This window comes from Perca fluviatilis, chromosome 18, assembly GCF_010015445.1.
Source record: "Perca fluviatilis chromosome 18, GENO_Pfluv_1.0, whole genome shotgun sequence".
In the NCBI taxonomy this organism is placed as follows: Eukaryota; Metazoa; Chordata; class Actinopteri; order Perciformes; family Percidae; genus Perca; species Perca fluviatilis.
This window is the reverse complement of record NC_053129.1, coordinates 19,623,687-19,648,444: the sequence shown is the minus strand read 5'-3', so window position 1 is coordinate 19,648,444 and position 24,758 is coordinate 19,623,687. Positions and strand designations below refer to the sequence as shown.

At 38.2% G+C, this 24,758-nt stretch overlaps 1 protein-coding gene across 6 annotated transcripts; it reads right to left on the bottom strand.

Moving 5' to 3' along the window:
- Positions 1-314: 314 nt before the first annotated feature.
- acp1 (acid phosphatase 1) lies at positions 315-14,945 on the bottom strand. 6 transcript variants are annotated; one of them, XM_039782308.1, is made up of 8 exons: positions 14,928-14,945; positions 14,108-14,200; positions 13,341-13,414; positions 11,173-11,286; positions 10,989-11,102; positions 6,697-6,758; positions 5,678-5,783; positions 315-655 (listed from the first exon to the last, which is right to left on the bottom strand). In XM_039782308.1, exons 2-8 carry the CDS (start codon positions 14,148-14,150, stop codon positions 578-580), a joined length of 591 nt encoding a protein of 196 aa, XP_039638242.1. In that variant the 5' UTR covers positions 14,151-14,200; positions 14,928-14,945; the 3' UTR covers positions 315-577. The 6 variants fall into 6 exon arrangements, with proteins under 6 accessions (XP_039638242.1, XP_039638244.1, XP_039638245.1 ...); XM_039782310.1 differs by lacking the exon at positions 14,928-14,945 and adding an exon at positions 13,767-13,864; XM_039782311.1 differs by lacking the exons at positions 14,108-14,200; positions 14,928-14,945 and adding exons at positions 13,767-13,864; positions 13,953-14,082.
- Between the last annotated feature and the right edge of the window lie 9,813 nt (positions 14,946-24,758).

Sequence of the window (24,758 nt, the reverse complement as noted above, 5' to 3'; positions counted from 1 at the left end):
GGTGAATGTCCCACTGCAGTTCAGCTTATTTCAGTCATAAAAACATTCATACTGGGAAAGAAGCTCCTTTAAAATAGGGACAGTTCACCAAATTATAAAACAACTTATTTTCTCACTTGACTCCATTGAACTTGTTTTAAGTTTTGAGATTTGTGTCATTTAGGTACATCCTGGTGGTTGACTGGTGGGGTTCCCTCTTTTTCCTTTCTGGTTTCTTTTTTCTTTTTTTTTTAAACCAAAAAGAAATGATGAATGTTTAAAAAACCTGTGAAGATGAATGATTTGTGTGTAAAAATAAGTCTCTGACAGTCATACTCATTTATCTATTTTATTAATCACTTGGATTTACAGTCTACAAACTTGTCCACGCAGCATCTTTCTAAATGTACACAATGTGTGGTTTGTAGAACATTTACCACACTGAAACAAATGTTTCCTGGTCTAGTGACTTTCTTCTAGTGACATCAACAAGAGGGTTATAGTGAGGAGTGCTAGTGTGAAACACTCAAAGCATTTTTGGTACATTTTTCATGGTAATCCAAACATTTCAGCAAAGATTGTTTAACATCAGATGTTGTTAAGAGTTCATCTCCAGGAATGCTTTGCAGCAACGTACACACTGTTCGTACACCTTTTCAAAGTCTTTGTCACACCCCTAAGAAATAAAACAGAAAAAAAGAGAAATTTAATATATGATAGCTGATTCATTACATGCATCTGTTAGATCTGTTTTGGGCTGCAACTAAACACATATCAAATACAGCTGTAGTAGATATGTAGGGACAATTCAGTGGTGTGGTCAGTTTCTTACTTAATCATTACTATATTTTCAGCTCCCCTTCGGAGTGAGTGTTGTGGCGAAATAATCAGATCCCAGACTGATGTCATCTGGCTTCAACTGTACACTTAGTGTGAGCTTAAGCACCAAACTCAAATTTGGATAAATAGCATTTCCTCAGGGAAAAATACAGTGCCATGAGAAAGAAAGTAGACCTTTTGAAACTACATACACTGTGAAAAAGCCCAGTCTCAGGAGACAAAACAGGGGTCGTAAACGTCAAACAAACACTAGAGGCACAGGATAGGCACCAAAATACAACAACGTGATGACCGGTATATACCGGACCGAATTGCAACACGGATTTTGGTGCCTCATTTCGGTGCCACTTAAATGCCTTCTGCGCTGCTCTCTGATGCTCTGAAACAGACGTTAGAGGCAACAGGAGCATCGCTGCATGTGACGCTAGTTAACACTTTACTTGACAGCAGCTAACGTTAGTCTACCGTTAGCTAGCAGCTGGATTAAACACTGTTAAAATGCTGACAGCTAAACGGTGTAAAGAGTGTCTGTATTTCACTGTAGAGGATTCCAACAGCGTGACATTAAGCAGTGTGCAGCTGCCGTAGTGCCATTGCCATAAAAACAACACAGATGTGGTGCGTTCACTTGAAACTAGTAAGCCTCGTGGTGCATTCAAAGTTATTGTAAAATACCCTATTACCCTATTTTTTTAAGTATCGGTTCAGGCACCGGCACAGTATTAAAAGTATAGTTTTAGCGCCGGTATCGGAAAAAACCCAAACGATACCCAACCCTAGTCATGACAGTTATGCAAACATGGGGGGAGGGGCGAGCTTTCTCTGTTTTGTTTTGTATTTACTTGGAACGTCAACAGAAGTGACCATGCAGGAACTCATAGTGCATCTTTAAACCTTTTGTAAATGGCCTAAAATTCCTCTTGGCCAATGTGGAGATGTAACCGTCACATGCAGGAAACATTTGGTTTTGGTTCACTTTCTGTTCCAACCTGACTTCGTATGTTCAAACAAATAATTTAATAAACACACCAAAACGTGCCATTGTTTTTATGTTACTATTTCAGGCATAAGTCAATTTTTTGTGAAATTGAAGAATATCAGAGCACATTTTATGACTAAATTATGGAAAAATGCGGGGAAATCAAAAAGGGTCACCTTTTCTTGGCACGCACTATACTGCCATAAGCAGCAAGAGTACTTCTAATTCGAAATTCTAATTCTACTTCAAACTTCAAAAATGTTCACCATCTTAGTTTAGCCTGTTAGTAGTCTTGCATTGCCAGACCTATCTCCACAGCGCTGTGGAGGAAGGTCTGGCAACAGGAGCGTACACTCTGGGATAGGAGAAAAAATGGTCAGGTGTTGTTTGCATTTCTTTAAACCAATCACAATCGTCTTGGCCGTTGCTAAGCTCCGGACGCAGCGAGCGTGGCCCTGCAAAATAGTGTCGGGAAGAAACTTGTTTAGGTGGGACATTTGCCCCCCGCAAAATAAAACGCCACATACAATATTAAATGAAGTTAAAACTGTTCACGCAATACAGAAACGTGAACTATTTAAATTAGTTTGATACATGATTAAACGTCATTTGCTCTTACCAGTGTTATCGGCGTGTGTATTATAGCATAATCTTCACCAATCGGTCCCAAAACATCCCAGTTAGAGAGTAAATGCCGTGAACATATTCTTTGTAAATCTTTACAATCATTCCCCGAACAAACCAAGCAGGCCTGCCATGCTGCAAGATCAAAATTTTCTTCAAAACTCAACATTTTTAGCATGTAACGTTGCTCAGAGGCTTTGGTTAATGTTCCTCTATGCGACCGGAGTTTAATGTAAACACAAAGAAAGCAGAAAGCGAGGGGCATTAGGCGGAACTATCCGGTAAATGAACCACCGTTGATCTAGACTTGCATGTTAGCAACACAAATTACAGCTAATGCTGTAATTATGTCACAATGTCACTAGTTTTGCAAGTATTTGATCATAAACCAATGTACTAAAATGTTGACCTGTTGATGGTGCTACATAAAAAGTCAGAAGACCAAAGTCATTACAATTCATCCTCTGGGGAACATGGGTGTCTGTACCAAATTATAAACAGATCCATCCAACAGTTGTCAAGATATGTAAATAACAACCAAAAATGTCAACCTCGTGGTGGCACTCGATGATAGGAAGGATATCACCATAGTCGTTCAAATTAACCCTCTGTACAACTTAAAATCTATATATAATTTCATGACAAGCCATCCAATAGTTGCCAAGATATTTCAGTCTGGCTTAAAATTGTGCCATCCTTATAGCCATGCCACTAGCATCTAAATGACAGCCACGATAAAAGTAGTCAAATTCTGGTATGTAGGTATTCATGGCCTTTAAAGCTAAATTTAAAAGTGTTTAATCGTAAATTATGAATTAACTGTCAATTATGTGTAGTAATGACACAGAAAAATGCAGAGGATAAAAATTACGCTGTTAGTTTGTCATTACAATCACACTAAATGGACAAGAAAACATCTGTCTCCATTTATCCTGACACACTGACAGTGACTATCTGGCTCCTCTTTGCTCACTTTGCTGTCATGTCATGTGGTGAGGGACCACAATTCAATACTGTCAAGTATCCAAACCACATTGACTGTAAAGAGCATTCAATCAACCCTTTTATTGCGCAAAAAGCTACCAGTAGACACACTTGTGCTGATCGCCACATAAATAAAAGTGGTGTTCAAAGCCAAAATCTGAGATAAATTATAACTGACTACAGTCCCATCAACTGTGGTCCACCACAACCCTGATTATTTGATGACTCTTTTAGGGTTCCACATAACTGCAGTTGGACACACATACATTACACAGGGCCAACAGAGCATTGGCTACACATCTTCCATCAAAACCACTCAGGAAATGATTACTTTTTGAGCTGCATTATTAAATGTATATTGACAGCATATCATTACTAATTAAACTTTCAAACTTTTACTCCCTGCACTTTGCAAAAAAAAACAAACAGCCAAAATCATTTGGCAGAACAAAGAACTGTGAAAAAGCAAACCAATCGGAACCATAAAAGCTAATAGCAATGTCCAAGCAGCTCAAATAACAGTTTCGTAAAAGTACTTTATTCTAATGTGTACTGGGTAAGGATCGACCGATATTGGTTTTTCAAGGCTGATACCGATTATTAGTAGTTAATGAAACTGATAACCGATATTTGGAAACAAAATGCATTTACTGTGAAAATGAAAATCTTTAAGTCAAAATTAAGATTTTGGAATGTTACAAACTCCAACACAAAACTTTGTTTAAACGCTTTAAGAAATTATATAATAAATTAGAAACATTCAACATAATACCCAGTAAAAGATAGTCAGATAGTGTTGTGGGCGGGACATTAAGTCAGACTCAGTGGTGAGTGAAACCAAAGCAGAGGGACAGACACAGAGCTGTAGCGGAGCCAAAGTAGTGCACTTAAATTAATTAACAGTTATCAGGCAAATAAAACACAGATACAGATAATCTGCAAACTGCCAAAAAAAGTATATCCCTAGTACTGGGCTCAAAGGGTTCAAAAGCATATTTATGGTTAATGTTTAGCCATTTATTTAAATCGAGTTAACAAAGAATTGACAGTGCTGTCATTTCACCATCAACTCTGTTTTGTTGTGAGAGACTATTACATATTATTATATTTTTTTGTTATCAAACGGTTTTAAGGTTAGTTTAAAAAGCCCTGAAAACTGATTTTCTCAATCAGCTACCATTAACAAAACTTTAAAAGGTCCCATGACATGGTGCTCTTTGAATGCTTTTATATAGGCCTCAGTGGTCCCCTAATACTGTATCTGAAGTCTCTTTCCCAAAATTCAGCCTTGGTGCAGAATTACAGCCACTAGAGCCAGTCCCACAATGAGCTTTCCTTAGTATGTGCCATTTCTGTGTCTGCTGCTATTGAGGAGGAGAGGGCAAGGTGGAGGGTGGGGGTGTGGCCTTGACCAACTGCCACTTTGCTCGTTTGAAAGCCATGATGTCTCTCTCTCATGGGTGGGCCAAATTCTCTGGGCGGGCAAAGCAGAGAAAGGGAGGTAACCTTGCTCCTTATGACCTCATAAGGAGCAAGATTCCAGATCGGCCCATCTGAGCTTTCATTTTCTCAAAGGCAGAGCAGGATACCCAGGGCTTGGTTTACACCTATCGCCATTTCTAGCCACTGGGGGACCATAGGCAGGCTGGGGGAACTCATATTAATGTTAAAAAACCTCATAAAGTGAAATTTTCATGCCATGGGACCTTTAAGAATGAATTAAGAACAGAACAGAACTTCTCTCGCTAGCTAGAGTGCAACATTATGAATGTCTTCCAGTAGAGTCTGAACCCCACCCTCCAGTGTAGCCATTCGGAGCAACTATAAACACTCGATTTACAAAGCGGTCAGACAATACGTCGCAAGAATTAGCTCTGATCAAGTATACCCAAACTTCTTAACACTGACATGGTATATACACCGTTATCTTTCTGCAAATACATTTACAATTGTTGACAATAGTGTCAAATGTGTCAACAAGAGCTTGAATTTTGTGTTTCCAATCTCTTCTCCAGATTGTCTATTTAGTCTATTACCTCTGATTTTCCCAGTAATATATTATCCTAATACGGGGATCATTAGGATAAAATAAGAGGCCTTTGTCATTATATTACAATGAATACAACAAAATTGCAAATGCCCCTCCCAGCAGATCTGTACAGTATATAATAATAACATTAAATAACATTAATAACATTAAAATCTAACATGGGGGAATCATCTTAATTATGATTGAAAATTCTTAACATGAGAATTTACTTAAACACTTACATAATACGGGTCTTCGATGATGAGCTGCTTCTGTGGGTCATATGAACCAAGAAGCTCAATCTTTGAATGGTGGTTTTTCACAAGTTTGGCTTTCCTGTTCAACTCACTGTAAAGACAAGAGCAAGCAGAAGAAAAAAAATAAGAAAAAACACTGTTTTAACATGTCACCACTGGACCAGAATAAAAATCAATTAATATTATACAGTGTTTTCAGATATGATGTGGAACATCTTTCTTACCCTATATGCAAAGCTGTCATGTTAAAAACTTCCAATAATGGACAGAATATACAGTAACAACCACATGACAATGACATCCATGTGATTAACTTCCCCTGAAAGCACTAACAAACAATGTTATAAGCATATGAGCTTATGAACATAACACAGTTTAAACCAATCACAAAATCAAAATCTAAAGAAGGTCAAACAAGTAATAAACAATTTTAAAGTGACAACAATGAGAGAGGTTGTTAAAAGAAAACTAAACATGGACAAAGTTCCTTTTGTCTAAGACAGGGTCTCATTTTCTTAGTCTGGTCAGCTTAACATTTGTGGAGAAAAAAAACATAATGTGGGAGAGAAAGGGTGAAAAAACCTGCCCAAAGAGCAAAGACGAGGCATCCAAAGAACTCAGTAAGCTGCTTACAGATCAGATCTGCCATAGGCATGTGATCTCAAAATGATCCCTAAACGTTCAAAGTATCAAAAAATATCCCTCCCCCTGACCTTTGGAAAGAGCTTAAGAAAGAATATTGCTAATTAAAAGGGAGGAATTCACCTACAAGTTAGTTATAGCTCAACGTTACCACCATTTTGATGTGCATGTAAAGGGGTAGCACATATAATTAATGAAAACAGTAGACAACCTAGTTTGAACCCATTCAAGGCAAATGTGTGTTTTTGATCCCAGGCAACCATTAATAACTGAGACATCACACCGGTGTTTTTAGTGACTCTGCAAGCCACATTCACAGCAATAATAATCACTGCTGCTGCTGTGAGCTGAAATAACCGTACCTTAAATTGTTCTCATCCATGCAGAGAATGTAGTCAAAGCTCATGAAATCATCCTTGGTTACCTGGAAGTAAAGGAGAAATACAGGACAAAACAAGTATTAATTCTGGCTTTGTGTGGGAACACCGTACAATTCAATGGTACTACCAAAAATTAAGTAATGTTATACAGTATTTTTTCTGATGCCATTTAGATATGAGGTGGAACATATATCTCATCCTATATGCAGAGCTGTTATGTTACATACTTCTAATAATGAACAGATTATATAAATCTTATGATAATGACATCCATGGCAATAACTTCCTCCCAAAGCATTAACAAACAATGGTATAAGCTTTTGTTTATACCTTCAGAGAGGGTTCAATGACATGCTGTAAAAATCAATCATTTAATACAACAATAAAGATAGTTTGGCCATTTAAAGTTATAATCCTTACATTTTTCATGAAATCAAACCCTGTTTTTGATAATATTTATGGCCAGCATTTTTTCAGGGATAGACAATGCATTTACATTCTGTTATTACCACACTACATAGAAGTTTTCATTGTTAGTGATGTCATTCCTGCACTGGATTCCAATTGCTTTCACAGGAACGAGGGATTTACAGGAAACGAGGCATGCAGGTAATCCAGTGTTACAGTTTTAATTTATTAAAGCCAAAGTTTATTGTTGGCTTTTTTAAACCCTATTTTAGGGGTTTCCTGTGGAGTTTTTAACCTCTAGTGCAGAAAGACTTTCAAATTGGCTTTGAACCTCAAACACAATTTGTTGGAGGAGTAACACTGAATGTAAACATACACGTTGTTTGTTTGTTTGCACACCTCTAACTCCTCAGCAAGGTAACCAACTTTACTTTGACCTGCTATGTGGCAAAATGCTTGCGCCGTGTGCAGCATGAAATGAAAAATTGTTAACTGAATTTGTTGTAAAAACGACTGCACTGCTGCACTGTAATAAAGATGCATGTTGTTGCCGTATTTCTAACAGAAAAGCTGCTCAGGGAGTTTTTGATGTAGTATTAAACCCTAGTTGCTGTTACTACGGTAAATCCACCAGGGCTGAAATCTTAAAGATAACAACTTTAACATGATTCTGAACTCACAGATAACTGGTGAAAGGCATTGCAGCTGCACATGTGCAGGTATGTGGAGGGGTGTTGAGCAAAGTGATTACTGTTCTCAGATGGTGATGATTTAATGGAACAAGCGGAAATAATAAACAAAAAATGCAGGCAGCACCCTGAATAGTTTTGAGAGTCAGTTTATAGGAATGCCAAGATCGAGGCATGGGCAGCAGGAGCCAAATGAAAAAAGAGGAACAGAAGACAAGAACAAAACTCCTGCGATGCACTCTCACAGAGACAGCTGTGGCCATTCATGTAACAGCAGAGGACTGACTATATATATATATATATATATATATATATATATATTCCCAGAGGGTCTGCTTGTAGCTAAAAGATCTGATCAATTTCTCTCTCACAGAGTGGTGGTGATAATCACAGCGGCTGTTGATCTCTCTGCTCATGTCTTCCTTAAATTGCATCTCATACACTCAAACTGAAACAGTGAATGAAAAAAAAAATGCTTTCTGATTTCTGAAATATCATAATATATAATGGGAGTGAGCTGAGAGGCTGTTACTGTGAATGAGGAAGAAGAAGAAGTTCAGCAAGTTCAGAAGATAAACCCCTGAGAAAATGTGAAGAGACGATATTGTAAAATTGTGTATCAGTAAAAGGCGACTGGGTCCTGCATGCTGACTCACTGTCCCGGCTTACTGGGACACTTGAATATAACAAAGCCATAGATATTAGTAACACCTGTGTTTTTACTACTACTACTATGACAAGTCAAAATGTCTGCTGTGAAAAAGCCGTATTTCCTCAAATAAGTTATTTAGAAACAAAACTGTTCTTAAAAATACTTGGCAATAATTTCCTACTATTAGCAGTATATAAACATTTAATAAATTGTTTATGACCCACTCCAATGTAGTTATAAGGTAGTGTTTGTTTAACTTGTATTTAATGTGCTTGTTTTTAGATGTTAGTTTTATTGCTTCACTTGTTTTTAACGTGCTTGTTTATTGTAAAGTGTCTGAGTATTATGAAAAGCTCTATAAATGTATTATTATTTGTCAACATCTATAACTCTTATTGTGTGCATTAATAAGTGAAGGCTGGTGTAAAAACAAATAATGAATGACTATAGGAAAGAGTTGTAATGAAATATGTCTCCATAGAAGTTATAATTGTTGACAAATATTACATCATTGAACACTTCAGTGTCGTTATATCTGCATATAACTACACTTACATGATTATAGTGTGTTATAAACCATTTATTAAATGTGTTAATACTGCTTGTATATGCTAAATAGGGGGACTTATAGTAAAGTTACCAAATAATATGCAAGTTTCAAGAATCTATATAATCTATATATGACATCAAATGACAAATTAAATGACAGCCTAAAGAGCAACCTTTGGCTGTCTCTGGATTTTGTCATAGTTTAAAAATTGGCAACAACTCAATGATAACACATTGATAAATATGACATCTAAATCTAATGTCGGGTTGGTAAGAAAGAAAAGAATTTGTTATGGATTACTTTGGAGCATGTTTGCTTTATTAAACAAATATGTTTGTTGATGTGGTTTCCCAGCATCTCCCAGGCTAATACTCACACAGAAGTTCAGCAAAGTTCACCAAGTACAAAAATTGAGAGGAATATAGGAAAATAGAGTGTGGGAGCAAAAGTCAGTGATAGAAATTCAAGGGTGATGAAGGAAAAAATGGAAAGAGCAAAAGCTTGTCAAAGCTCATTGTGTGGATTTGGCTGGGTTAAAGCCAAGGGTTGAGCTTCCCCATCCTCGCTTTGAGGAGATTAGACGAGGGTCTGACTAAATAGTTTGCAGAGAGACAAACCAACGAGACAGAAGATCTCATGCACCCCCGAGTTCTCTCAAGGAAACATAAATAGAGTGTTTTAAGGACACAGAGGACAGCCAGCACAGCATAAGGCCTTAAGGCCCTACATGGAAAAACATCTTGGTGCAATTTCTGTCGTGTTTCAGGATTTGAAACACATGCGAAAGGACTGCTAGATTGGCTCCATCAATATTTCATACACACAGCTGCCATCATTTTACACAAAAGTATAGGCACAGGACTGGCCAACAGGTTCACTTTCACAGACAATCACATACACATAACAGATATGTTCAAGATAATAGCACAACTGTCTAAAAGTTCATATCAGAAAACCTGTAAAATAATGAAAACCGCCATTTTGGTTGCTATTATTTAGTGATACGTCTGTATTCAATACGAGCAAAAACACAGTAAAAAACATAAATAAGTGGCTTGCCACCTTTCTTCCCTGACTACCCTGTAGAAATATTTTGGTTTAAGTAAAACTGAAGTAAAGCTGAAATGTGGAGGGCAGTTGCTCTGTCATTAGATTGGCTGCAGTTCATATTTTAAGACAAAGTTTAAATCGGTGTTGTCTGGAACGAGACATGTGTTCTTATATAACCCCATTGTAGGATGCCACGGTGAGGAAATTTTACCAACGATTAATAAACAGTGTGAGCTGTTTAGGAGGCAGTCTGAGTGTCAGAGGTGTGGCAGGAAGATGAACCACACCTGAGTCCACTCTTCCTGACTGTCCTTCTCTTCCTACTTAAGGGCTGGAGTTGCAGTTCAAACGATCTCTCTGTCCACACAGCCAGCAGAGTTTGGTTTTGAAAATATTGCATATAGGTGCTTTTCGCTTTGACACAAAACCCTCTGCCATCGTCTTGTCTATTAACGCTCCTTACTCTCTATGTGACTCCTGACACTGTGCTGTGACTTGCTGCTGCTGTACAGAGCAGACACTTTCAGTTTATAATTGTAGCATCCATCGTCTGACTAAGTATTGATAACACGCTTAGTATTTTAAAATTAGAGTTTTTTTTTTACACCAGTTGTGTTGGTAAATATATTTGTACGACTTTTCTCTCGCAGTTAAAAAATAACTTTACACAAAATACACATTTTTTAGTTGATAAATTATGTGTACAATAATTTTATTACACCATTAATTGATCCCAGAGTCAGGGTTTAAATAACCTTTTAATCTATGATGGGGGTAGCAGGATTAATTTAATCTTTAATGAAACAGGAGGCTTAAATGGAAAATCTGAAATTGAAAATGTAAAACTTATTTTCTTTTAACATTCATACACACACAAACACAAACATCAATGAGGTGCGAGGAGCCACGGGACATCTTGTTGTACCTGTCGGGCCCTGTGGCTCGTCTCAATGCCATGCTTCCTTAGGCAGGCCAGACCACGGGCATCCGGTGAGCTGTCTATATTCCAGTCAGATGTGGCACCACTGTCTATGACCCACTGCAACAACAGAGAACAAAAAGGGGGCGCTAGCTACTGCTAAGAGAGATGTATAAGTGGGGGGTCGTACCTGCCTGGCCACGTGCTTCATGGGCACGCCATGTCCCTTCATGCAGGCTTGACCACGGTGGTCTGGAGGGTTTCCTATCTCATAGGTGGAGGTGGCAGCACTGTCTATCCTCCACTAGACAGAGCAAAGCATGGGGAACAATGACACAGCAAAATGATTCACTCTCAAGTACAGTCAGATATGTGGAAGGTGGTGCAGAATTTGCAGCACAATGTTGTACTCTTAAGGACAGGATTACGACTGAGACTGAAAAGTTGGAATTTAGGACAAATGTTCTGAAACACATCCTGCCATCATTCATGATCTTTAGAGGCTGCAGCTGGGTTATTATGTATTATTAGGCCTAAAAATGATTAACTAGTTTTACTTCAGTAATCTTACTCCAGTTTAGACATTCTTATATCAATGTATTCTATTTACCATTTCACCCACTGTGTCATAATTCCCCACCAATACTTTATATATGCATATTGCCATACTATAAATAACCAGGTAATGTATGGAAATATCTTTGAATTCATTTTGTGATTATTACCCTACTAAATCTCCATGGATAGTTTTTTTATTATATGCCACCAATAATTATCGGTTTCCCACCAATAGCAGTTACTAACAGTGGAAGCATGCTTTGAAAAATGATAAATAGTAATATACAGAACATGTCATTTGCAACAAATGTAGTTTCTATGTGCTTGATGCTTTATTTCTGGTGCTAATTTGATAATTGTGATTTTGAAAAAGCTCTCTTTGTAAATACACTGAACAAAATTATAAACCCAACACTTGTTTTTCCCCCCATTTTTCATGAGCTGAACTCAAAGACCTAAGACTTTTTCTATGTACACAAAAGGCCTATTTCTCTCAAATATTGTTCACAAATCTGTTAGTAAGCACTTTGCTGAGATAATCCATCCACCTCACAGGTGTGGCATATCAAGATGCTGCTTAGACAGCGTGATTATTGCACAGTGTGTGCCTTAGGCTGGCCACAATAAAAGGCCACTCTAAAATGTGCTGTTTTACCGTATTGGGGGGATCCCCAATACAGGTGTGGTCACACCAGTATCTGGTGAGACCACCATTTGCCTCACGCAGTGCAACACATCTCCTTCGGATAGAGGTTGTTGATTGTGGCCTGTGGAATGTTGGTCCACTCCTCTTCAATGGCTGTGCGAAGTTGCTGGATATTGGCAGGACCTGGAACACGCTGTCGTATACGCCGATCCAGAGCATCCCAAACATGCTCAATGGGTGACATGTCTGTGAGTATGCTGGCCATGCAAGAACTGGGATGTTTTCAGCTTCCAGGAATTGTGTACAGATCCTTGCAACATGGGGCCGAGCATTATCATGCTGCAACATGAGGTGATGGTCATGGATGAATGGCACAACAATGAGCCTCAGGATCTCGTCACGGTATCTCTGTGCATTCAAAATGCCATCAATAAAATGCACCTGTGTTCAATGTCCATAACATACGCCTGCCCATAACCCCACCGCCACCATGGGCCACTCGATCAACAACGTTGACTAAATCTGCTCACTAACGCAGATTTAGACAGATTTGTGAACAATATTTGAGAGAAATAGGCCTTTTGTGTACATACATAAAATGCCCGTCCCTTGTCAGCTGTGATAAATTAGCCTGAAGCTAATGCTTAGCTACCTGCTCAGGAGGAAATTAGCCAACTCAGCATCCTTTTGGGCTCTATGCTGTCTCCATCTTTCAAATACATCTCCAATATTTACCCGGTGATTGTTACTTCTCTGGTCACGCAACTGTTAGAAACACTATTTTGTTGTTTTTGCACAGTACCTTTTGAAAAGATGCCTGGAAATCTCGAATGTGTCTGGGGATACTAGTTGTTGCACTATGACCATTAATTGCACTTTATTATGTTGTTCTATGCTCTATTGCACATGTTTTGTATGTCTTGTTATGACATTTTAATATTTTTCAAATATTTGAATGAAGAAGTTCTTCATGTTTCAAGTTAAAGTACATGGAATCTTAGAAAATCCTTTTTTTTTTACCATGGTATTGAAATCGGCATCGAGAATCATGTTATTTTACTGGCATTGGCACAGACTACTGAATTTTTGGTATCGTGACACCCCTAATAAATACTGTCTTGTACAATGTAATAATGAATTAATTATGACATTACCTTATCAACAACACCAGCATCTGTTGCCATCTTCCTAAAGACTGCTTCAGCGATGGGGGATCTGCAAATATTCCCTGTTCAAAACACCATGACAAACTTTAATGCCATGTTTTAAAAAAAAACTGTTTAACTGTAAACTGCAACACTTCTGAACTGAATTTGCAGGGAATACACTATCAAAATATATGGTACTACTACATCATTAAATCATACACCAAACGTTAAATGCAACTTCTGAACTAGTTCAGTTAAGTTCCACATACGTTTTGCAAGGGTCTAGTGTTGACAGGATTAATAACTACCACAAACACTTTGCTGATAAGTAAGAGTCAAAACATATAGACTGTATAAGAGTCATAATAACCGAGCAGCTTTTAGACTGTATATGAGAGTCATAACCGAGCAGCCTTCACGATGGACTCTGACCTGTCACAACCAGGTCACAACCTGACATGAGTAAACTTCCGGGATGCTGTGTCACCAAAACTGCTGGCGTCCAGGTATTGTAAGGTTACTCAGCGTTTCTATAAAACACACTAAAATGTTATACATTTTAAATGACCAGTTTACTAATTAAAGTGGCTTGAGTAAAAGGTTTATATGAAAGCTCACCTTAGCTAACGTTAGCTAAAACATTTCAGCTAACGCTCTTAAGTAAACCTAACAACAACTAAATAAACTACTAAAGTCTATAAAAAGATATTCTGGTCGTATGTGATGTTCGTTTTATACTGTCACAATCTCTGAGGTAAAATGATGTCTCTTACCCAAGCAAACGAACAAAACCGACTTCGTACCAGTGGCCGCCATGTTGTTCTGAAGGGTCCTGTATGACGCCGCAGGTGGTGGCCAACTAGTGCCTGAGCAAAATGTTTTAAAGTTTGAAAAAACTCGTGTGGATTATTAAGGTATTATGAAAATTCTGCTGATATGATAGTCATTGTTTTTAAGTGCTACATTTGTTTTAAGTTTAGAGAAATCCCAAAATAAAAAAAAATCCCAAAGTTCAATCAATATTTGTGAACATGAGCTACTCTCTCTCAAAGCCAGAAACGTAGTTGTTGGTGTCACAATTTTCCTCCAAAAGGCGACAAAAGAATAAGAAAATGAGTGTCGTCAAAGCCGGTCTACGGAAAGCCGTTCCACTCCCTATTCAGCCCCATTGTACCGAATTTGGTTGCAGTTCCACCATAGTTCCACTGGGGGTGATCGTGGTCCAGTGCAAAATGAATGGGACTCTATGGAGCTAGACGGCTAAATGTGTCTCTTTCACCCGATTGTCGTTGAGAAACCTCAGATTTGATTGTAGTTTTTGCAAGTTCAACATGGGTTATAGGTCGAAAGTTGAATGAACGAGTAGCCTACTTATGTCTTTTTGATTTCTTACACGGTGAGTCGTTGTTGCCCATAACATGCTAGCATTCTGCTAATGAATGCTGATTGGTCAGTGAAGGTCTGATTACGATCGGAGAGCCCGCTTGACGGCATCCGAAGCAGAGCCTGAATGTCAGAGTAAATATTTCGGCGTAGTCTTTAAAACATCAGCAAACCTCTTTCTAGCACGTATATTGACAGAGAGAGCCGAACCTGTCAGCTGTGTTGTCGATGCCTCGAGAGAAAAAAGGAAGCGACTCAGAGCTTGCCGTAAAGCAGTATCTCCGGCCGTATATGTGTATGACGTCATTAACATTTTAAAAGGCTTTTTAGAACAAAAAAGCGACTTTAAAAAATCTAACACCCAGCAGTGTGTATTTTCTTAGCCTCCCCTTTCGAATGCAACATTCAAATTACTAGACAAAAAATTATATCCTGAGAAAAGTGGATTTTGAGGGGTATAGCTCCATAGAACCCCATTCATTCTGCACTGGCCTGTGAGCGCCCCCTATATGGAACTCTGGTGGAACTGCAACCAGTTCAGAAGCCGGAAGTAACGAGGGAGTGGAACTTCTTGATATATTAGAAGTTCTTTGGTGTCGCCATAACAAACTTGTGATGTTATCAAGTACAAAGTCTGGAGCTGCTCCCCAGCGTCCCCAGTGTAAATGACAACAATGGTTCCTACTCTTTATCGGACATAATAAAAAAGGGGGGTTCCTTAGAACTATGACAAAGTTCCTCCAGTCCAAAAATGTCTAATGTACCATACACCAAACCACACAGCAATAAAAAATTCAAAACATCAATCAAATCAAACCCCTGCCCTATCACTAGACGCACATGTATCCGCGATTACACAAGAAACAGCTAAATTTCTTGCACTGACTGGTTTAATAAACCACTCAGAACAGTGCAAAGAGAACATATTTGTCACAATGTCTCACAGAAAACAGCTCTCTTACTACCAACAACAACAATAACAGAGATAGGCCTACATAAAAAAAATGTACGCACGGTGCATACAGGATTATGGCTGCCGGCACCACTGCACACAGTTATTAGACATAGGCCTTAAAACAGCGGCAGCTTGTTTCAGAGAGCACCGGAACTGGATCTAATAGCTGGGTGAAGCTAGAACACCTTTGCCTGACGACCTATTGACATGCTATCTGAAGAGAAAACAACATGTTCTTTTGCAAAGAATGGCTTTAATGTTTTTAATGGCTGTATTAACTGTTCTTAAGAGAGCATTAACCTGTTATTGGAAAACATTTCCACATTAACCCAGTAAATAGCAGCTTGGTCATAACATCTCATTAGTGTGTCCATTCTCAGAACCTTTTAATGCCATTTTCACAACTCTATGTGGTCAAAAATGTGAATGCAGGCTATGTCCTCGCCATGTTGTTCTGAAGGGTCCTGTATGACGCCGCAGGTGGTGGCCAACTAGTGCCTGAGCAAAACGTTTTAAAGTTTGAAAAAACTTGTGTGGATTATTAAGGTATTATGAAAATGCTGCAGATATGATAGTCATTGTTTTCAAGTACTAAATTTGTTTTAAGTTTAGAGAAATCCCAAAATTAAAGGGGAATACGACCTACATTTAAAAAAAATCCAATATGTTATTTACATGACCTAGAAAAGTTCAATCAATATTTGTGAACATGAGCTACACTCTCTCAAAGCCAGAAAAGTAGTTGTTGGCGTCACAATCCTCCTCCAAAAGGCGACAAAGGAATAAGAAAACGAGTGTCGCCATTACAAACTTATGATGTCATCAAGTACAAGTCTGGAGATGCTCCAAAGACAATGCATGGGAGACTGATTTTGTTTTTGTTTTTTATACAAAAAATGAGCTTTATTCTATTGTAGTTTTCTCAGTCCTGAAACAGAAAATGTACTAATATACTAAGAACATTCTCATCTATAACATGTATTTTCCAGTTCATTCTTTGTAAAAAAAAAAAAATGCATTTATGCAACATCAACAGTGACCAACTACTGCTTACAAATTAATGCATCAGTAATAGTAATTCAATAATATACACAATGACATACATAACACAGAAAGGGCCCATTCTGCTAAACACTTTTATTTTTGATAAGTAAATGCATTTTACTGATAATATTTGTATACTATAGGTTCATTATGTTACGGTGACTTGTTCTCTATCTAGACAGGAAAGGACACCTTTGTGATGATACGAAACACATGTGAATCTGGCTTCACTAGCTTGTAATACACATATTTTATTACTAGATTAGTCAATCCCAGCTTTGAAGTGGTAATAATAAATGTTAGAGTTACAGAGAGCAAAATAACCCTTATCACTTTATAAAAGAAGTTCTCAGACCCCTCCTTGACGTAGCCTAAATTAGAGACACAATCTGGCTACAGTCGATCCATTAAGTGATGTAGATGTAGTAATAAAATCCATACTGTATTTTGAGTCATGCTTATGAGTCGTGGTATGAAGTATGCAGGTCATGAGAAAATCCTGGACCTAGACAGAGTAAGACATTCATAACAACAGACTAGAGGGTGTTGTAAAACATTCTCTCTGTTGCCTGGAATGTGAGCTTTTGCCTCACATTTATGGAAAAATCCCAATTGCCAACTGAAAAAGAGGCTCAATGATTCTTGTTTGATGTTGATGTAGGTTTAACACACCAACAGAGTCTGCAATGTCAGTGGATGGACATGGCCACCCTGCTAAAGTGTGTACTGCCCACAGCATCATCATCAATGGTGGCTACATTTTTAGAGTTAAACACTTAATTTTACTACATACAATTTTTTTTAAAAGGTACACACGGTGCATACAGGATTATGGCTGCCAGCGCCACTGCACACAGTTACTAGCCATAGGCCTTAAAACAGCAGCAGCTTGTTTCAGAGAGCACCAGAACTGGATCTAATTCTGGGTGAACCTAGAACACCTTTGCCTGACGACCTGTTGACATGCTATCTGAAGAGAAAACAGCATGTTCTTTTGCAAAGAATGGCTTTAATGTTTTTAATGGCTGTCTTAACTGTTCTTAAGAGAGCATTAACTTGTTATGGGAAAACATTTCCACATTGACTGTGAAACCCAGTAAATAGTAGCTTGGCCATAACATCTCATTAGTGTGTCCACATTCTCAGAACCTTTTAATGCCATTTTCACAACTCTATGTGGTCAAAAATGTGAATGCAGGCTATGTCTTCGAAATTAAACCAACTGAAATCATATAACACAAAGTTTAAATTCCATTCAGACTTGTTCTCTCTCACAATCAGCCTCCACATTTACTATGCACATCTGCAACACGCTAAAAACATTTGAATGCCCTTTTCTAAACTTACAATTACGGTCAAAACCTCATATAGGCACAAACTTAAAGTCGAAGTTGAAGTTGAAGTTTGAATTCCCCTCTCTCTTTTTGTGTTAGGAAATATAAATTGTATTGATAACTGGCAACTGACATTCAGAAAATACTTTTCTTGATTAGGTTAAAACATGTATGAATAATACTTGTATGAATGCATGTTACAGATGTTCTTCTACAAATCCATCTACCTATAAACAAAAAAAATTGTGTGTGTGTGTGTGTGTGTGTGACTTTGCAAGGTTTTTATGTCTGCAGGCAAATTAATGTTACATGATGCCACTATTTTAATTTAAAAAAATCCATAAGCGTGAGCATGGGTGGATGCGGCGAACACAGCAGGACGCGGCCGGGCGTTGAAGGGAATCGCAGAGCATAGCTCTGCGAAGAAGAAACATAAGGACTCCGGGGAGTAAACTCCTCAGAGCTAGGTTAGTAACAAGCAGTTCTGGGACAGGATGCATACAAAAGGAAACGAATGAAAACATTGATGAGAGGCTGTACTGGCCTGCCTCCCTCTACTCTCACTATATTATTGATTATATGATCAATAAATCTGATGACTACGAAGAGAAGCAGGTGGGCCGGGTTAGGCGGATGCTGCAACTCCTCACTTCTTAACTATAAGCTTTATCAAAGAGGAGAGTTTTCAGTTTATTCTTAAATGAGGTGATGGTGTCTGCCCCCCTAACCCAGACTGGGAGCTGGTTCCACAGGAAAGGAGCCTGGTAGCTGAAGGCTCTTGCTCCCATTCTACTTTTGGAGACTCTAGGAATCAAATCAATCAATCAATCAAAATTTAGCGCTTTAAAACAACCAGCAGGTATCCAAAGTGCTTCACATCTGGAACTAAGAATAGACAACATATCATACAATAAGAAGGATGAAACGTAGAAAACAGTAAAATCATAAAAGGTTACACAGAAACAGGAAGAGGAAATTGTCACACCACTACTGCGTATTAAAAGCCATTCTAAACAGGTAGGTTTTGAGTTTAGACCTAAAAAGAGCGACATCTGTAATTGTGCGAATATCAGGGGGTAACTTGTTCCAGAGTCTCGGGGCAGCAACCGCAAAAGCCTGATCACCCCATCGTTTGTACCTTGACCTTGGGACTTCTAAAACCAGTTGGTTAGAAGACCGCAAAGACCGGCTGTGCTCACGCAGGGTTAAAATCTCGGATAGGTACTCCGGGGCTAGGCCATTAAGGGCCTTAAAAACAAAAAATAAAATCTTAAAATCTATTCTAAAACGCACAGGGAGCCAATGTAGGGTGAAAAGAACGGGAGTGATGTGTGCACGTCTAGATGTATTTGTTAAAAAGCGAGCAGCAGCATTTTGCACAAGTTGAAGACGTGAAATGGAGGTTTGATTCAAACCAACATAGAGAGCATTACAATATTGGACCAAAAGATGTGTATTACAACTTAAAATAGTTATAAATAGTTGCCTGTGGATTAACTAGGATGGAAGTTAAAGAATAGTTAAAACCACAGTATCTGTAGTGAGTTTATCCCTACTCCATAAATACAGTATTACAAACTAATATACTATCTGACCTGTGATCAATAGCTGTATTTGGGGTGTGTGTTTGTGTGTGTGTGTGTGTGTGTGTGTGTGTGTGTGTGTGTGTGTGTGTGTGTGTGTGTGTGTGTGTGTGTGTGTGTGTGTGTGTGTGTGACTTTGCAAGGTTTTTATGTCTGCAGGCAAATTTTGCAGCAGCAGCAATTAATATTAATGTTACATGATGCCACTATTTTAATAAAAAACACATTCAGGCTACAGAATAAAATCCATCAACATCTCAATGTACACTGGTGAAACAACATCGTGCCTCGTGATGTCCCAACCAACAATAAACTAATTTGTTGAAACATCTGTAGCCTGTGCTGAAGTGATTATCATCAATAAATATAGAGTACAACCACCTTTCTCATAGCCTTATTAGTATTAGCCAGAAAAGAAGATAACACTCAGACAATTACACGAAACGACCAGCAACAAATAAAAGCTATGAACACTGCAACAATTAGCCTAATTTTTAGCCTATTAGGGTTAAGAAGTTAAACAACCTGCCATTAACTGAACAAAACAGCACCAAGGCAATAACCCAGAGGTGTAAAAACAACATAAACTCCTCTGCAGCTGCACCCAACAAACACATCTGAAAGTGATGTTTCACTCAGTACATTGACTGGCAACACAAAATACTTTTGCATTTTTATTATTTTTTACAGTTTTTGCTGACCTCCAGTGGTTTCTCAAAATGCAGCACAACAAATTGGATTTAATTGTTAACCTAACTTTTGATACAGTCAACCTGTTAGCAAACATTCAGAGACACAGAGCAACGTTTAGCATTCACTTCAGTCGTTTCTGTCCACCTGTCCAATAATCACCCTCCTTCTAGCTCTGTTTTGGTCTCCACTAACTCATGAGGGAAATGTTTGGCTCTTTTAGCTGCTCCACTGTGTTCACCAACTAGTCACTACCTTCATCTGTCTGCGGTTTTGTGCTTGGCAGTTAGTGTACAGTGGGTTTATCAGAGCTTTTTCATTAAAAACAGCTGCCAGTTGCAGCTGAAAACGACGATGAGGGAGACAAAACATTTGTATTTAGGTATTTTGTTTGTATAATCAACATGTTTCTAACAGTATGTACACAATACATTCTACCTTGTAGCCAGCAGGGAGCACTTTAGCCTTTTACTTTGCGCTTTGCGCTGTCACATTAATTTCTCCTGTCTGCAGGTTGGTAAAAAAGTAATTTAAGTAAACTATCTAGGTTTTTCTATATAAACATGTTGTGTAATATCAGAGTATAGGAAATTCTCATAAGAACATATTGATGTGGTTGTGTGTAACTGAGTAGGAATTTTTTCCGGAGTCGTGTTTGTTACAATATGGTGCCAAGCTGTAATATTCAAGTCACTTCAATCAGAGTTTTATTTTTGGCCCCAGGAACATTTGGGTAGATCATACTATTTGTCTAATGTGTTATATATAATGTATACGATTGTTAAAATGTTTAGGTAGATACATTGCAGAACATAGAAGCACCTAAAAAGTTAAAAACATTAAGCTCATGCATTGAATGGTCATATACAAATAGTAGCAGCATGCTAGGTTTTATTTTGAGGTTACATTAGACAACCTAGAAGTGTAGCAGCAGATATTGCTATTTTATTTTGGTTAACTGAACCAACAGAATGTATTGCTCAGTAAATAGACTGAATGCTGAAATGTGGAAATAGGCAATGTGTGGGATTCTGTATTTATTTATGTCTTTTTCATACAAGATACAGTATGACAGTGCCTAAATGAACATGTCAAAACAATGTAGTAAAGAAAATTGTGAATAAATTGATTATGATGAGCACAAGCGAAGTTGCTGTCTGCAGAATCTATTATTTGTAAAAAAAACAGCATCTTTAAAGCATCTCTTTAAATTCGATAACTTTTGACGTCAGTTTTCCAGTCTGTGAATAAAATGTATTATCCTTACTGTGTTGGAAGAAGAGTGTGTTACTGTCTTCAGGCCAAAAGGAAAATATTAAGTAAAAGGAAATTAAAACCTCTGGTGTACCATGAAAAAACACAGTTGTTTTCTCAAATACAGTAAGATGAGCTTGTGATAAATAAACACTGACTAATTGAGTGGGAGGTGAGATTATATTCCTGGTAATTAGCACTGCATGCATAATTACCAATTATCAGTTACTTTACATAACAGTCAAACAATAGCTGCAAGCAAAAGATGCCTGCAGCAATTATATCTCATAATTTGCAAGTCCTTTTTAATTGAGTCAGCCAGTTTCATTGACGTCTCAAGGATGAATGGCAATTATTGCGAATGACTAAATAAAAACACAATTAGCAAATGATGCAGTGTCACATTAAAGTGTAGAATATGTTTTTCCAACTAGCGGCATAAGTTACGAATTAAATAAAGGTGAGAGGGCTCAGGGGAAAAGTGACTAATGGTGACAATGTTCATGTTTACTCTGCTCCCCTTCATCCCTCCCAGAGTCTGCTCCCTCTATGTTTTTTCCAATTAATCAGAAACAGATTTCACCAGTCAGTCCGACAACATGCTAAATGATTGCAAACGCTGTCATTGCACTTAGTTTCAGCTCTAACATTTCAAAAGATTTGTGAATATATATATCATATATGTAAACCATTAATGCTTATTAAAACGTTGATGTATTTTTTTAGTAAATGTGAAATTACTCTAGGGTTGGTAATATTGGTCAGTTGTTCAGTGAAATATCTCAAACAACTGCGTGATGGATTTCCATGAAATTTTGTACAGACACTCACTGTCCCCCAGAGGATAAAACCCTGACTTTGGTGATACCCTGACTTTTCCTCGATCATGAGGTTTACATTTGAGGTTTTGAGTGAAATGTCTGGATTGACATGAAATTTGGTACACACATTCATGTGCCCCTCAGGGTGAATTGTAGTAACTTTTGGTCATCCCCATCACATTTTATGACCAAATACTTCACAAAGTCGCTAGCTACAGACTTGTATTGTTCAGACAAGAAGCCAGATTAAACACTGTATAAGAATGACTTGCTTATTGACACATCGTGCATGCCTCAGCCTAAACACCACACCTCAAAATCTGTGAACTTGTCTCAAGGAGATCATGATTAATTTGAAGCTCAGGTCAAGAAAGAATAAAGTACAAGTAACACGGCAGAATCCCCAAGTGAACAACTCGGTCGGATGGAAGCCAATCCAGAATAATCCAAAATGAAATCATATACTGTAAATAAATAAGTGTAATCACCACAACAAACAGATGTGGTATGATAGTTATGTACAAACATTGCAAAATATGAGTCAACTTAAATGATTTCAGAGAATGCAATAAAAGCGCCTTGAACAAAAACCTGGTAATCTGACATTTTTAATGTTCAGTTTGTAAACAGATGTTTCAGATTCTAGTTCAGTGAATGTTTCCAATAACACAAAGAAGCAGAGAACGGGGAGTCAGTTGTTACCTCTTTACTTTGCATTCAAACCTTGATCTTGCGGCTATCATAAGCCAACAGGGTTTCAACACTATTGTGAGTGTTGCGCTTGAGATGTTTCTAGTCTGAAGTGAATATTATAAAAACATGTATTCAAGTTTGCGTAAATCTATGCTCATGCTGCTTTCTCTCTCTCTCTCTCTCTCTCTCTCTCTCTCTCTCTCTCTCATCTAAGCCCTGTGTCACACGTACCCATGTCCTGTTAAAGAGACAGCCAGAACATATTTCTAAGCTCATTAAGTGAGAAAGCAGATGAATGGAAATGTCACAATTGACCATTCGTTCCTGTAACATCGGTCTAGTTGGGTTTCAGGGGCAGCATTGCCTGTGGGACCGCTTAAGTTTTTTGCTGTTGAAAACCTTCAACTGGGCCTGTTGTAAAGCTGTTGAAAGATGCCAAAATGTAGTCACTGATTCACTCAGCAACACATGGTGCGTAGAGCCGAGCCGTGCTGAAAGGTGTCTCTGTTGCTGCAACCTCTTATTCTGTTGCCAAAGTATTTTATTTTGGTTGATTATCATCAATCATAATATTCCATTAGACACAAGTTGCATATTTGTTTTATCAGCTGCTCCTGCTTTCCTCCACAGTACCACTATGTGATACCATACTTTAGCGAACATTTAAAATGTTCACACGCATAGAAAATTAGACATGTACTGTATGTTGCCATTATCACTGGTGATTTTAATTTGTGTATTTATTCAGGTTACTTACAATATATGCTAGTCTGGATCCACGACAATTCATTTACTGGCTAATCGCTGGAACATCCATCGCCGCCGGATCTTCCATCGCCGCCAATGTTCCACCAGGTGTCCCTTGCCTTGCAAAAATCAACAAACTTCGAGCTAGGAAGCTATTTACTGAAAATGGCAAGTTTTTAAGAAAATTTGGATCGTGCAACAAGGCAGGCCTGCTTGGTTCTTTCGGGGGAACGATTGTAAAGATTTACATGTATTGGCATTTACTATCTAACTGGGACGTTTTGGGATCGAATGGTGGGGATTGCTGTAGACAAAATACACACAGCACACTGGTAAGAGCAAATAATGTTTAACCATGTATCCAGCTAATATTAATTGCCCACGTTACTTTAACTTCCTTTAATATTGTATGTGGCGTTTTCTTTTGCGGGGTGCAAATGTGTGGAGAGGCCAGACCCTGTGGAGATAGGTCTGGCAAGCGAGACTACTTACATGCACACATGAAAGAATGTTAGTAGGCTAGTGCAGACTGCCAAGGCATTTAGTTTAAGTAGAGACACTAAAAAGAGTTTAATTGCACATACAATACAAAACATATTTTCATTTTGGGGACATGTTAGTTGAACAAGGATATGGGAATGTTGGAATCTATCAGTGTTTTTGTCTTTGAACTGCTTGTGCACTTGCTTAGACCCTATTATTATTAGTATTGCTAGGTCAGGAAGGACTACTGGTTGATTGCAAAAATGTCAAGTATTCTAAGGCAGGGTTCGAGTTCTAATCGCTCAATGGTGTTTTTTGCCCCCAACTGCTCCTTCCAGGCAGCGCTGCAACCGCTGTCTTCAAGGCACCTAACCCTAACCTTAACCTTAACCTTAACCCTAACCATAACCAGTGCCTCCCAACGGTGCCTTCCAGGC